Here is a 15,002-nt window from a genome sequence, read left to right on the forward strand (position 1 = left end):
AAAAGAACTTTTATAGCTCAGAATGTAATGAAATGCAATTAATTATCATGCAGTCTTTATGCTTACTGGACTTTCTTTGAATAAAAAAAGAATAAAGATGTGCAAGTTGAAAGCCTGCATTGTTGGACCTCCTCCTTTATTCTGCTTGAATGTAAATCAAATGATTCAGTGGTGCAAGGGTGCCCTCTTGTGGATTAAAAGCAAGACATGTAAAGGCAGCCTGGACGTTGCAAAAAAAGGGAGGAAACCTGATTTTCATCAACTGGACACAGTTGGTGGTTGATTTCAAATGACTAGCCAGAGTAACAATTTTCTTAATTCCTTTCTATTATTCATGTTTATTCATATTATTATAATTTACTACTGTAAGAGCAGAAATACAGCTTCCAAATGACAGCTCTCACAACAAACACAACTAACAGAATCCATCTGCATTGGATGTTCAGATGTTATATTTCATGTGCTGTGCGGTTCGTAATGAATTCTAAAATGAATTTGTTATAATAACAAAACCAAAACATTTTAATCTGCAGCTAAGCATTAGTATCCCTTAACTCTGACTATGAACCACACTGTTATGATTACTAATTCAGACATTTATACAAATTAGAAATCCAATACATTCATGTGTCTTACTGTGCAGTTTTTCTAATTGGCCCCGTGAGGCTGTGGTCGACGCACATTTTGTCAGCTGGGACAGCAGCTGTCAATCAAACTGCATCTTTATAACCAGCGGCAGAGGCTGCATCATCGTGTCTCTGGATAAACCCAGGGACAATCAGGAGCTCCACTGTGATTATTGATCGTCAATCGATACCTTCTCTGAACAGGTTAAGAGTCAGCGTAGTAGTATTACTAGATTTATTAAATCTCTTTTTGGAAATCTTCTACTCAGAACCTTTTTTGCTTCTTCTCCTGGCTGCCTTTCACTTCTACCACTTTTCTTCTCCTATCAACTCACCATCTCTTTTTTGCAAAGATGGATAAGTTTAGTGGGAACAATGTGACAGTGGTGAACAGCTCCATAGACAGCTGGTCATTCAATGAACGTGGCTCTTACCGACACCTGGACCCCAATGAGTTGAAGGTCCTGGTGCCGGCTATTCTGGGAGTCATCTGTGTCTTGGGTGTGGCTTGTAATCTCACTGCAATGGTCATCTTATTCTCCAACGCTCATAGGGGCAAATTATCTCTCATCAACTCCCTCGTCTTCAATCTCGTGTTTGCTGATGGACTGGTTCTATTGTTCACGGTCCCTTTCAGGGCTGCCTCCTACTCCAATGCGAGCTGGAATCTGGGCTGGCTGGTCTGCAAGACGGCCGACTGGTTCCTCCAGTCCTGCATGACAGCGAAGAGCTTCACGGTGGCTGTCATGGCCAAAGCGTGCTACCGCTACGTGTCCAACCCCACAAAGCAGGTGAGCATCCACCTGGGCTCCATCCTGGTGGTGTTCTTCTTCATCTGGCTGTCCGCCTGCTCTGTCACCATCCCTCACTGGCTGTTTGCCACGCTGCAGAGAGAGATCCGCGGGCTGGTGTGTGTGATGATGATTCCTCCTGAAGCCCGGGACTTCATGGCAGTGTACGTCAAAGCATATCCCCTAGGGGTCTACTGTGCACCTCTCAGCATCGCCCTGGTGTATTTCTGGAGGGCTTATGGCCAGTGCCAGCGCCGCTCCAGTAAGACTCAGAACCTGCGCACACAGATCAGATCCAGGAAGCTCACCTTGATGCTATTTAGCCTGACCGTGGCCATGGCTATACTCTGTCTTCCACAGTGGGTGGTGTGGGTTTGGGAGCGTCACATCGCAGAGAAGGAAATTGAAGGAGCTCAGCCCCTCATCTCCTCTCTTCCCCCTCTTCTAACACTCTCCGCTCAGCTGCTCACCTTCTCTCTGTCCCTGGTGAACCCTCTCATTGTCCTCTCCCTCTCCGAGGAGTTCAGAGAGGGCTACAGGGGGCTGTGGAGGCGCCTCACCCTGCGCAAACAACCTCCTCCAAAGGCAAAACCTGGACCTCACAACCCCACAACTCTCCAGTCGCCTTGCCCTAGACCAGAGACTTCTGGCCAGCTGGCTGGGGAGAGGAGCCTTGGATCAAGCTCCAGCCAGGGTCCCCGAAGAGAGACTCAACCCCAGCCGGAGCAAGGAGGAGAGAGAGAAGTAGACAAAGATGGAATTGTCTTGCCTGATGTGGAGCAGTTCTGGCATGAGAGGGAGACTGGATCGCACATAGACGAAAATGATCCAGTGCCATGGGAGCACCAGAGCAAAGAGGAGGGAAAATAACAACCACCTTCCAGCTGATCTTCAGTACACCAACAGATCTTAGTTTAAGGACTGCTTAGTGCTGCACCGTAAATCATTTGTATTCTGTCAACTGTGTTTATGATATTATTCAAAGGTAAGATGTGCAATCAGCGTGGAATATAAGAGTGGAGTATAAAATGTATCATCTGTACATATGATAAACATGACATAATATTGTCTTTTTGTTGTGTTTGTGAGGAAGAACTACATTATAATTAGTTCAAGATAACTTTTGCTGGTTGTAAATTAAAGCTCATGGTAAGCAATGTAAATTCAATAGAGCGTTTGGTGAATGAACATTGTAAATAACAGTCGTCTTGAAATATTCTGACACTAAACTGCCCTTTAATTAAAATGTATAATGACCTGTGTGGTGCAAGAAATCCTGTGGGAAAAATCATGATTTAGTATCTAAATTGGAGGTAGATGTTAACAACGATCAATGTTTGTGTACACCCTTTGGATATTGGTGATGTTGAGGTAGGCTTCGTGTGAGATTATCTTGTAATCATTGTGCATCAGAATGACCGGTGTTCACAATAAAGACAATTCTAAAAATGCTGTCTGTGTTTGATGAAACTGTTTATAGTTTAGAGGTAAAATATGTAAGTGATATACACACACACACACACACACACACACACACACACACACACACACACACACACACACACACACACACACACACACACACACACACACACACACACACACACACACACACACACACACACACACACACACACACACACACACACACACACACACACACACACACACACACACACACACACACACACACACACACACACACACACACACGTCTTAATGAGATGAATCAGACATCAGCGGATAGTCTCCTGCTGACATCAGGTCATTAAATATATTTTCATAAGGGCATCCATTAGAATTGCCTTGGGTATCAATTAGAGGTAAATAGCTTTCGTCTGAACTTGTGTCAGTTGACTCACCTCTGTGGGAGTCTCATAAGGAATTCTTTATTCATTGATCTGAATGCACACTATAGGTCAAAACCTCAAAATTTAAAGGGATAATCAACATAAGAGACTATGCCCGTCCGTCTGATGTAGCAGCAAGCCTGCTGTTCTGATTATTGAATTTAAATCATGCTTCTTTCCAATCGAATCCTACTTTCAGAACACATATCCACATCAAATATGTTAGATTTGCGTAATACATGTATATATATATATATATATATATATATATATATATATATATATATATATATATATATATATATATAAAAAAAAAGAAAGAGCCAAGAAAAATTTAGGATGTAGGTGCCATCCCCAAGTTACCCCTCATTTCGCTCCCTCCCCTTCCTTATGACATTTTTCTCTCATTAATCATTTATTTTGACCTTTTATTGCTAGAGGCAAGTACCTCAATCAGAGCAACACTTAACTATATAACCCAGCGTCAGTCCCTGGGGTAGTGACCTGGCCATAACCACTGAAGGCAAAAAGCTATGCACTCATTGTTGGGCTGCAGTTTTAACCTTCACTGTATAAATAGAGAAATGATTAAAGGCTATTGTACAGCACTTCCAAAAGAAACAGCAACTGTTAACATTTATGATACTATCTATTTCCAGCCAGTACAGTTTGACACCTCTGGCTGTGGCATTTACTCTGGTAAATGAGTCAGTAAATTGGTGAGCACTTGTGGTTTTATCCCATTTCACTAGATCACTGGTAATGGGGTAATCCTGGTCACCCCATATTTACAACATATTAAATGACTTTTAAAGCCGCTACATGCCTAGGTCGACGCCCAGGTGTTTTCACTTGTTTTACCTGATTAGCGCTGACTTGATTTTGACTTCTCCCCTTGCTTACTTTCTCTTTGACCGAAGACATCTCGACGTGCGGCTTTGATTTCCGGGTCCTGGTATCGGCATGCTGGCTCGCTGTCACTTTCTCTGGGATATTTGAACATAACAGAGCCATCGTTAGTGTTATTAGTAACACCTGAGCTTTCTTTAATATGACAAGTCAAAATATCTGCTGTGGGAAAGAGGGGATTTTCAGCAAAAAGTAAGGTGCATCCTAATTCTCCACTGATTATTTATACAGTACATTCATTGTTACTGCTTTAACAGCACTGCTCTATAATAATTATAGTATATAAGACCATCACTTTGTGAGGACAGGAAGCAATGCAATGTGTTCCAATTGATATCAATCACATCAAATCAAAAGTTTTAGAATCACACTGTCAATTAAGTTTCACCAGCATAATGCAAATATGTTGTTCCAAATATTTAATACTTTTTTGTTCTTCAAGATCCTTCTGTAGATGTCTTGCCACAGCGATACATTTGTTTTATTTTTGTGCTGCTGTGAGCAGCTAATTCTCTGTACATTGCAACGTGGGACAAAAGTGTGCATCATCAGCAAACTCAAAAATAAAGTGTTTGCATACTCACTGTTTTGAGTATACTTACATTTGTCACTTTTGTGATGTGAGAAAATAAACTGAGATGTTTCTGTGGTGACCTAACATTTTGAAAGCCCTACACATCCATAACACACCATCCCAGGTGTTTCACTAGTGCCTGTTTAGACTTTAGACTGCCTGACAGACTTCTCCCTTACACTCTTGTTAGTTAAGTTGCACCTATTTGGACAGGATGACTACCTCCACATTAATCACACTGGCTGTGTCTGAAATCACTTATTCACTATGGGTGCATCCAAAGTATCTTAATTGCATCCTTTCCTTGCATCTTAGTCCCTTCCACCACGGATGCAAGGAGAGATGCAAGAAATCATCCCAGGAGAGAAGAAACATGTTTGTTTGAGACATCAGACAACCTTTTCTCAGAAGTATCACGTGAAGTGACATCTGTTTCTGATAACAGTGGCAGCTGATCACAGCTGGATCAACTGCTGTAAAGACTTGTTGAATTTGCCTGCAAACATGTGCACAGTACTAGGCACACAGTTGTCCCTGCAGGGTAGCGGTGTTTTATCTCTAAAGTCTTTTACCTGTTTAACAAACACCTGCACAATGCACATGAGCTACGCAGCCCCTAATGTCCCCTAAGGTGATATGTATTATAAATAACTCGTTCCCACAGTATAAATATCTTTATGGGCTCCAAAAATAACCTGCAAATGATAACTTGCATTCTGTATTAATTTATACTTTGCCAAGTCATTTTTAGAGGCACAGGAATCATTTCTACTGACAGAATAACTTTATATTATTCATTAAATAATGATTTGTGTCCCTGTCTATAGATCTGATGGTGGATTTGTTATTTAATAACCCAGAATGGGCTTATGGTGTCTTTTACACACTGGGAATTATTTATAAGCCAGGGAAAATTGAAATTATGTAACTCACCTGTGACTGAATGGAGATTAGATAAATGATGTGTAAAGTGTTTCTTGCTAACAGACTCTCGCATTATGTTAGACTTTGATCATATCCATAATAAAAAGATCATGAAATGACGACAACTTACAAAAAAATATTATTTTGTTGATGTTCAATAATTTAGCAGATAGCAAATTAGCAGATTTCTAACTACATGGTGAATCAGAAAACAAATTCTTCGAACAACTTCTATTCAACAACTATTCAAACTTGATAGTGGGGGCAGTCTATAGCTCATTGGGTAGACATATAGACTCAGGGGTGCGTTCAAAACAGTCTGTTGAACACCCTGTTGTGTACACAAGCTCATTGCCTTTTTAATAATACAAGTTTACATACACGTCGCTGATGATTGGGACACACCCACCAAACAGGAGAAAACATACCTCAAAGCAAGCATCGTTTAAGCCCAGTTCTTTGCAGCAGCTTGGGTTCAATCTGACCTGCGGCCCTTTGCTGTACGTCATTCCCTCTACCCCCCCCCCCCCCTTTCCTGTCACTCTTCAGCTGCTCTAAGAAAAAGTAAATAAAAGAAATAGAAATAACCCAGAAATAACCTTTAAAAGAAAAACGTAGTGAGAGCTTGAGTTTACTCTGTTATCTGTATTCACTCGGTATGAAACGCCAGTGATGTTGTGATGTATCAGATCAGTCTAATCAGCTGCAGCATCTAATCAGTACCTGACAGACTGCTCGTGTATCCTCACTCATGGCTCCTCAGAGAGCCCATCTCGATCCTCAGGGCAGAATTAACGGTGCGTTCCATTTACCTCGGATGTCGGAAGTCAGAGCTGGGAATGACGGCACACCCGAGTTATCGTTTGAAACAACTAGGCTACGTTTAGCCGTTGTTAGCATGATCTGCTTTGTAATTCACATGTACACATGAAAATTGTAAATTACACTATGACAGCATTTCCATATATATATATATATATATATATATACATATCTAATATTATGGATACGGCTGACTTATTGTGACAACAAATAGTAAAAAGTGTTAATAAAAAGATTATTACAGGAGCTTCTTTACTGTTTAGAACCGGGGCAGCCATCTTTAAATGTCAACTCTGGGGTTGTGTGGATTGCCTGAGGGGTCGTTCCAGTTGAAAGTTCTGGCTTGGAGCTCAGAAATCTCGACTTCAGAGTACAACTGGAATGCACCATAAGTGCTTTGAGGCGGCCTTTACGATGGTGGAGCAGAACGACTTCTGGTTCATGTAAGGAGCGACCAAACATCGAATAAATTTCCTCCATAATGTCACTCAAGAACAATATAATCAGAATAATTTGTAGAACTACACTGCAAATATGGACTGAATCCAGACACAGCAATCGTGTGGTTAGGTAGCCTCACACAGCTCTGCCCAGATGAAACTCGAGTGTAATCAGCAGAACTGAGGTATGCAGGTGTGCAGGGTGCCGAGGCATTGTCCCAGTTGGACCTTGTTTGGTCAAAGTGCAACTAACGGACCTCTGTATCGAAGGGGAAGCAGCAGTTCCTCATTTGACAACCTCTGCTGCTGCCCAATGAGCAAATTAACTATTTACTGCACACTATTCATTCCAGAAAGTGTTTTGCATTCACTCATATCTATTTTTACTCTTAAACCACCTGGAGGAAGTAATAGTTATACATAGTGCTCCTGGGGTGCATAAATACTGATTTATCAGCCAGTGTTTGCTTGGTTTTTTTCCCCTGCAGAACATCTTTCTAAGGAACTGAGAAGCAAATAAAAAACGACATGTATGTTAAGTATTAATGAAGAGACTAATCTGAGCCCAGAGGTGGGACTGATTGGAAGAAAATTAGTGAAAAAATTGTGGTAATCAACATTACAAGTGGAAAAACAAGTCAGGCTTAATTGGGTCATTATACAAAGCAGGGGAGCTTTCAGCAGGTGAGCTCCTCTCCTCACTGCCCTCCTCCCGCTGTGAGGGGAGGCGGGGGAGTCACCCCTGAGTTTTATCTCTCAGCCAATCATCATCTCTAATAAATGAAACTCCACAGGAAGTGACATGCTAGCTAACACTAATTATGCTCAGCAGGAGGCTGGCTGCAATTAGGTCAGATGCTAAAACCTTTGCCTGCCAATGCCATGTCTCCCTCTGAGTCACAGCTACCTTCGCCTCCCATTCTCCTGTGGAAGATCACCTAGCTGGGCAGTCTGCAGAGTCGACCAGAAAGCGTGTGTGTGTGTGTGTGTGTGTGTGTGTGTGTGTGTGTGTGGGGGGGGGGGGGGGGCTTGGTATTTAGCAGTCTTTTGATTAGAATAAACCAGAGAGCTTTCATCTCAGTGAAGGATGTGGAGATCTAAAGGGCAGGCACCTTTCAGCATTTCCAGCAGGGCTAAGAGGGGTGTCATTTAAACCTATACATACACGATCGATTAGAAGCAGAGCTTTGACATCAAAGGCCTTTCCTTGTAACACAATCACCAAAATATTTTCCACATATAAGGGAATTAAGAGAGTGACGTGAATGTCCCATTTTAATTCGGCATAAATTGGTATGGCAAAGGTGTCACTTGCAGTCAGAGGTGGAAGAAGTAGTCAGATCTTTCCCTTAAGTAAAAGTAGTAATACCACACTGTAGAAATACTCTGTTATAAGTAGCCTAAAAGTCCTGCATTTTTTTTTACTTTACAAAATTTTGATGATTTAAATCGAGCTCTGGTTCACGGCAGTGTGTGCAGATGAATGGTGTTTGGTTTCCCTCCGGAGTGCATCATACGCTCATCACTTTAATGTTACAGCCGGTAAAAGTGGAGCTAGTTTTAATTACTTTAGTGGTGGGTAGCTTGCAAATTTCTCCTTGGGGAACAATAATGTTATCTTAACTTATAATACATAACTTATGTATTCATTATTAATATTAGGCTATATCAAATAATCTATTTTGTATTACTAAATAAACTCTAAACTAAACTGAAAAAACAAGCAAACATTTCGTTTTTATTGTTCTGGTTTTCTTAATTTGAAATAACTAACTTTGAAAATAACTACAATATGCACTTTTGAAATAAAATGTTTACATTATCAGTGTCAGATTGATAACCAGTGATTAACACTGGTTCGATGGGGCCCCCTGTGAATACTTGCCTAGGGCCCCAACAGACTCTTGAGCGCCTCTGTGTGGGCGACCGGCTTATCAAAATAAATACTTAAGTAAATGTAAGTCAATGGTATTTAGGCCCATATTTTATTATTTTGAAACAGTATAGCTTTGATAAAACAACTGTACACTTGTCAGGCACCAAACTGCAGCCAGGACAAGGTTAACAACGAGAAGGCAAACAGTATTTAACAACATTTAGCATTTAATGTTAGCAGCTAGCCAGATATTTCCCCCAGTAGTATAGTTGGTGGACATTAAAACAGAATTAATAATAATAATGCTGCTCTGTTCCTGCTTCAATTGCAATTAAGCTACTTTTTTGTTAGCAGTTTGCCATATCAACTTGTCCCTGGTTGTTGCGCTGCCAAGAACTTGAAATTAAACTAAAATTACGTTTTTTTTAACCAATACATTTAGCCTTTTCCTCTAAGTTGGTCCTATATTTAACTGTTCTGTAATAATTATTGTCAAACTGTGATCTAGCCGTCTGAAAAGTTAACGCCTGTTACCAGGGGCGTTTCTTGGGACAGAGAACATTGGGGGCTGAGCCCAGAACCTTATAGGGAAGTCTAGGGGATCCTACCCGGGGAAAAAAGCTCTATGCTTTCTTGAGCCTTATTGCGTCTTGTTTACAGCCAAATACTGCCAATATGTACTTCAAAATGTGTCAAAATATAATATTGAAATATAATATCAATATAGAAACAGGATGATGCACTTACAGATAACCTAGGAATTAAAGCCAAAAAAAATTAATATTTTGTAAATATTTTGACTGAAGCCAAGTCATATAACCCCCTCAATTTATTAAAAATGTTAGAGGTAACATGATTTTCGTTTTTTAGTTTGCTCTTTTTAAACACCAGACCATGTGAAAAAGTTGAGTGATGATGTCTACAGACTATATCAGGAGCCATATTTTGAAAAAAATGCACATTACAGAGTGAGTTTAATTTTTGGTATTTTATTTTTCCTTCCACCCCTACTGTGTTGTGTTGCATCTCTGTCTCTGCTGCTCTTTTTTCTCCATCTGCTCATTCCTTCCATCCTTTGAATCTGCTGCTAGAAAAACAAAGACATGTATACTGAATGACAACAGAACATATTCAATTAAATATTTTAAAAACATTTCTTTTTTCACTTGGACAATTTTCAGATAAATGTCATTGAGTGTTACTGTACCTTTCACTTTTCCAGACTGCTGCCGTTTCCTTCCATGACTCATGTTTCTCTGTCACACATCTTCTGAAAAAACTAAACAAAAAACAAAAACAGATAAACAAACTGATATCAGGCACACACCATTTTCTGATGAGGCTAACTCACCATGCTGTAGTTTTCAACTCTCCATCTGATTCTCTCTTCACTGTTTCCCTCCATCACTTGCTGCTCTCTCATTGACCTGCTTGTTTCTTTCTTTCACTTGCTTGTTTCTTTCTTTCACCTGCTTGTTTCCCTCTTTCACCTGCTTGTTTCCCTCTTTCACCTGCTTGTTTCCCTCTTTCACTTGCTTGTTTCTTTCTTTCACTTGCTTGTTTCTTTCTTTCACTTGCTTGTTTCTTTCTTTCACTTGCTTGTTTCCCTCTTTCACCTGCTTGTTTCTTTCTTTCACCTGCTTGTTTCTTTCTTTCACTTGCTTGTTTCTTTCTTTCACCTGCTTGTTTCTTTCTTTCACCTGCTTGTTTCTTTCTTTCACCTGCTTGTTTCTTTCTTTCACCTGCTTGTTTCTTTCTTTCACTTGCTTGTTTTCCTTCTTTCACCTGCTTGTTTCTTTCTTTCACTTGCTTGTTTCTTTCTTTCACCTGCTTGTTTCTTTCTTTCACCTGCTTGTTTCCCTCTTTCACCTGCTTGTTTCCCTCTTTCACCTGCTTGTTTCCCTCTATCACTCGCTTGTTTCTTTCTTTCACTTGCTTGTTTCTTTCTTTCACTTGCTTGTTTCCCTCTTTCACCTGCTTGTTTCCTTCTTTCACTTGCTTGTTTCCCTCTTTCACTTGCTTGTTTCCCTCTTTCACTTGCTTGTTTCCTTCTTTCACTTGCTTGTTTCCCTCTTTCACTTGCTTGTTTCCCTCTTTCACCTGCTTGTTTCCTTCTTTCACTTGCTTGTTTCCCTCTTTCACTTGCTTGTTTCCCTCTTTCACCTGCTTGTTTCTTTCTTTCACCTGATTGTTTCCTTCTTTCACTTGCTTGTTTCCTTCTTTCACTTGCTTGTTTTCCTCTTTCACCTGCTTGTTTCCCTCTTTCACTTGCTTGTTTTCCTCTTTCACCTGCTTGTTTTCCTCTTTCACTTGCTTGTTTTCCTCTTTCACCTGCTTGTTTCCTTCTGTGTAAAATTGTGTAAAAACTAAAAATACTCTTCTCTCTCCTTCTCATTTGCTACAATCTTTTCTCTTCCTCCCTCATCCGCTGTCTTCTCTTTTTAGTGCTTTGAAGATGGAAGTGTTAGGCTGAAACGCCTTGGTTTTAGCTTTGCAAATCTATCTATGACTTCCCTGTGGTCAACATTATCCAGCATCTCCCTCTCAATTGACATTATAGCCAAATTACTTAAACGCTCTTGACCCATTGTATTTCTCAGCCATGTGTGTAGTCGTCGGAGGGCACTGAAAGATCTTTCACAACTGCAGCTGGTGACTGGGATTGTCAAGGCAGCTTGAAAGATGGCCTTGAGGGAGGGGAACATATCCTTGTCCAAAAGGGAAAACACACTCTGAATGGTGGGTAGGTCTTTTTTTCTTTCAAGGAAATTTCTGGCAACAACAATTTCTTCAGATTTCATGGGGATGCTGTAGTGTTCAGCCAGAGGTTTGAGTGCCTCTTCCTCCAAGAAATGCTCTGAAGCAGGTTGACATGCCTGTACACCAGTCAAGATTTTTTCTCCAACTCCAGAAAACCTGTTCTGGAGCTCCTCCAGCATTCGATCAATAACTGGAAAGAAGACTCTCCCTCTCAGAACATCTCCACTTGACAAATCTGACCGTGTGCCACAAGATGTCTCGACTACAAAGTCGTCCATGTTTTTCCTCTTCTTCCTCTTTGTCTCAGTTGAATAAATCTCAAGATTGTCACACAGGGTCTTGGTCTTGTCAAAGATTTCATGTGCTTTCGCATTGCTCCTGTAGCTTTTGAGTGTGCTTTGGACTGCGATTTTATAGTCCATTGCCTGCACCAAGTCAATTGTCTCTTTCTGCAAGTATTTGTGCAGGCCCTGAGTTACTGAGAGCAGTGTCTCAAACATGGCAAGCATGTAGATGGTGCTGAATTGGCAAAGCTTGCTTTCCAGCCCCTTAGCTACAGGTGCTGAAATGCTCCCCAAAGCCTGGATCAAAGCAGGAAGGTTTTGTAGAGTGGCCTTCACACTCTCAACCTGACATGCCCAGCGAGTTGTAGACAACTGAACAAGTTCCCGGGCCCCCACCCCAAGTTGCCTCCGAAATTCTTGCAATTTCTGATGGTGAAGAAGAGATGTGGAAAAGAAAGAGTAGAGACACTCCAGGAGATTGAAGAGGTCACGTGCCTCTGGGATGGCTTTACAAGTGGCACAGAGAACAAGATTAAGCTCATGGGCATAGCAGTGAACATATAATTCCTCTGGATGCTTTTCTCTGAATCGGGTTTGTACACCGCTCACTGCTCCGCTCATAACAGCAGCACCATCATAGGATTGAGCAACACATCTTAGGTGTCCTATTCCATGTTTCTCAAGCTGCTGCTCTATGGTGTCAGTGATGGACCTAGCATCAAATGAATCAAGGCGGGAAAATCCAAGGAATCTCTCTTTCACCAAGCCTTGTGGAGAAACATATCGTACACACAATGCAAGCTGCTCTGACTGATGATCCCTTGCTTCATCTACCATTATCGAGAACATTTCTGCCTCTTTAATTACAGAGATAATCCTTGAAATTATAACTTCAGAGGTGCTTTGGATCATCTCATTCTGGGATGAGGGTGAAAGGTAAGTCGCACATGAAGTTGGTTTATAATTTTGAAGGAAAGGGTCAAATTTCTCAAGAAGCTGCATGCATTCCATAAAATTCCCCTTATTGTCACTCTCTGGTGATTCATTGTGCCCTCTAAAAGCAATGCCTTGCTTCCCGAGAAAAGCTGTCACTGATGCTATGCGTTTGAGATACTCCCTGCGATCCAAAATGTCACTCATATGTGCGGCTTGTAGCTGCTCTGTGATGTCCCCATGAACTTGTGTGGATTTAAAGCTCTTCCACTGAATCATTGAGGCCTTATGCAGATTGGATTTCTCATGCTCTCTAAAAGAGTCTAATGCTCTCTTCCAGTTAGTGTAACCTTTTGTGTTGAGTGTATCCTTTTGATCCCTTGTCTGTTTTGGTTTGCCATATATTCTACAAACAAAGCAGAACGCTGCATTGGCAGTAATTGAGTATTCCAGCCATTCAAATGTTTCAAACCAACTTGATTGAAATGCTCTTTTTTGCTTGCCAAACATGCTGGAAGGAAAGCAGTGATTTTTTATGCGCCTTGGTCCTGTGTCTGCGGCTCCCAAATCACTGACCTCAGTGTTATTGCCTTCCTCACTGATGTCTTCTTGGTCTCCCATCTTCCTTTTCTCTTCCTTCTCTGTACTGTCATCTGTAAACAGAACATAACATCAGATTCATTTGATCATAGCAGACGTTATCAAAAAGCAATCATATAAGGGAACTGGCCCTTGCAACAGGATTAGCATTTACTTGTCTTTTTCCTTCCTTGCTAAAGTGGCACTCACTGGGCTCAATTATATTGTTTTAATTATGAAATACAAGAGATGGTAGTAAAGAGTTTAAATATTGCAACAATATATGAGTAGCCTAATCAATAACAACATTGACAATTATCTACCTGAATAACTGTATACATGCAGGCAAAATGAGATAGCGGTGCTCGGCAGCCCTTCGGAAGTCCTCGGGAGTTTTATTTTACCCACACAGCAACGTTAGAAGGACATAACAGTTACGTAGTTGTGTGCGGTAACTTATGTGAGAAAAATATCACTGAATTTATGTGTGGGAAAAGTAGCCCGCTGTACCGAGCCTTCAGGGATTTTCAGCCCGCCTAAGAGCGTCTATCACCAGGGAGGACTGTCCCGCAGCTCCGCCGGCACGCCCCCCTAACAATACACGTTTCACATAATTTTGAAGGAATAAACAGAATTTAACTTATTCATTTACCTGTTTCTGGTAACGGCTCCCCGGAGACGTGAGCCTCAGCCAAGTCAGCCTCCTTGTTTTGGAAAAATCTCCTTATATCCATGATATTTCGTGATGTTGCTATATCGTCTCCCTCCAGCGCGCCAACGGTTTAGACACCGGAAGAGCCTGCTGACGCGAGACTATCAGCCAATAAAACACGGATGCTTCACGCAACCCCTCTCTCTGATTAGCCAGTCAGTCTCGACGTCATCCGGTGTTGCATTCACTAAAAATGGAAAACTAAAACTTCTATAGTGGCTCGTTAATGTACAGTTATCATTATTTCTTCTGAAGTTGAATTATCCGGGGCTTGTGAAAAAACGTTCGGGGCTAAAGCCCCGGATGCCCAGGCCAGGCGACGCCACTGCCTGTTACAATTTCTACTGTTCACTTCTTTGACAGTCTGTTATGTGTATATAGAATTGAGCTAATAATAAGAAAAGATTAAAAACATACAACTTTGACAGGAAATATATTTCGAAAAATACAAAAAAAACCTTTCTGTTTAAAAAGAGGGCAATTTCATGTCACAGTGTTTGACTAAAAGGGCATCCCCAACAAAGATGTTGTGTTGTTTCATCTGTGATGCGACTAAAGGAGAGGCTGTGTCATCTCCAGGAGATGAACCTGCCACACGGGGAATTACATCTCCTCTCTACTGAGAGCGGACAGACACACCAACAGACAACTGATGAGAAAAACCTCCTGAATCCACAAAGAGAAACAACAACAGCGGGCTTAAGGTGCCGCCCAGTGCATAGCAACGGTTGCTGAGGCACGTTCTCTTTTTGGGGGCGGGGCTTAGTGGTTCCATTCGAAGCTTCGATCTGTGACGACAGTTCGGGGGCGTGGTTAGAAGCAAGAGTTTCTCAGTCAAAGCTGAGTTGAGGTAAGTTATCCATACTACACACACACATTCCTGAGTTATCACACAGACCTACATGAAAACAAAGCTAAAAAG

General features: G+C 41.3%; 1 protein-coding gene across 1 annotated transcript; it reads left to right on the plus strand.

Moving 5' to 3' along the window:
* Nucleotides 1-979: 979 nt before the first annotated feature.
* gpr151 (G protein-coupled receptor 151) lies at nucleotides 980-2,287 on the plus strand (the record flags this gene model as incomplete). Its single annotated transcript, XM_083915263.1, has 1 exon — nucleotides 980-2,287. One exon carries the CDS (start codon nucleotides 980-982, stop codon nucleotides 2,285-2,287), a length of 1,308 nt encoding a protein of 435 aa, XP_083771389.1.
* Nucleotides 2,288-15,002: the final 12,715 nt, after the last annotated feature.

This window comes from Echiichthys vipera (genome assembly GCF_963691815.1).
Source record: "Echiichthys vipera genome assembly, chromosome: 6".
NCBI lineage: Eukaryota > Metazoa > Chordata > Actinopteri > Perciformes > Trachinidae > Echiichthys > Echiichthys vipera.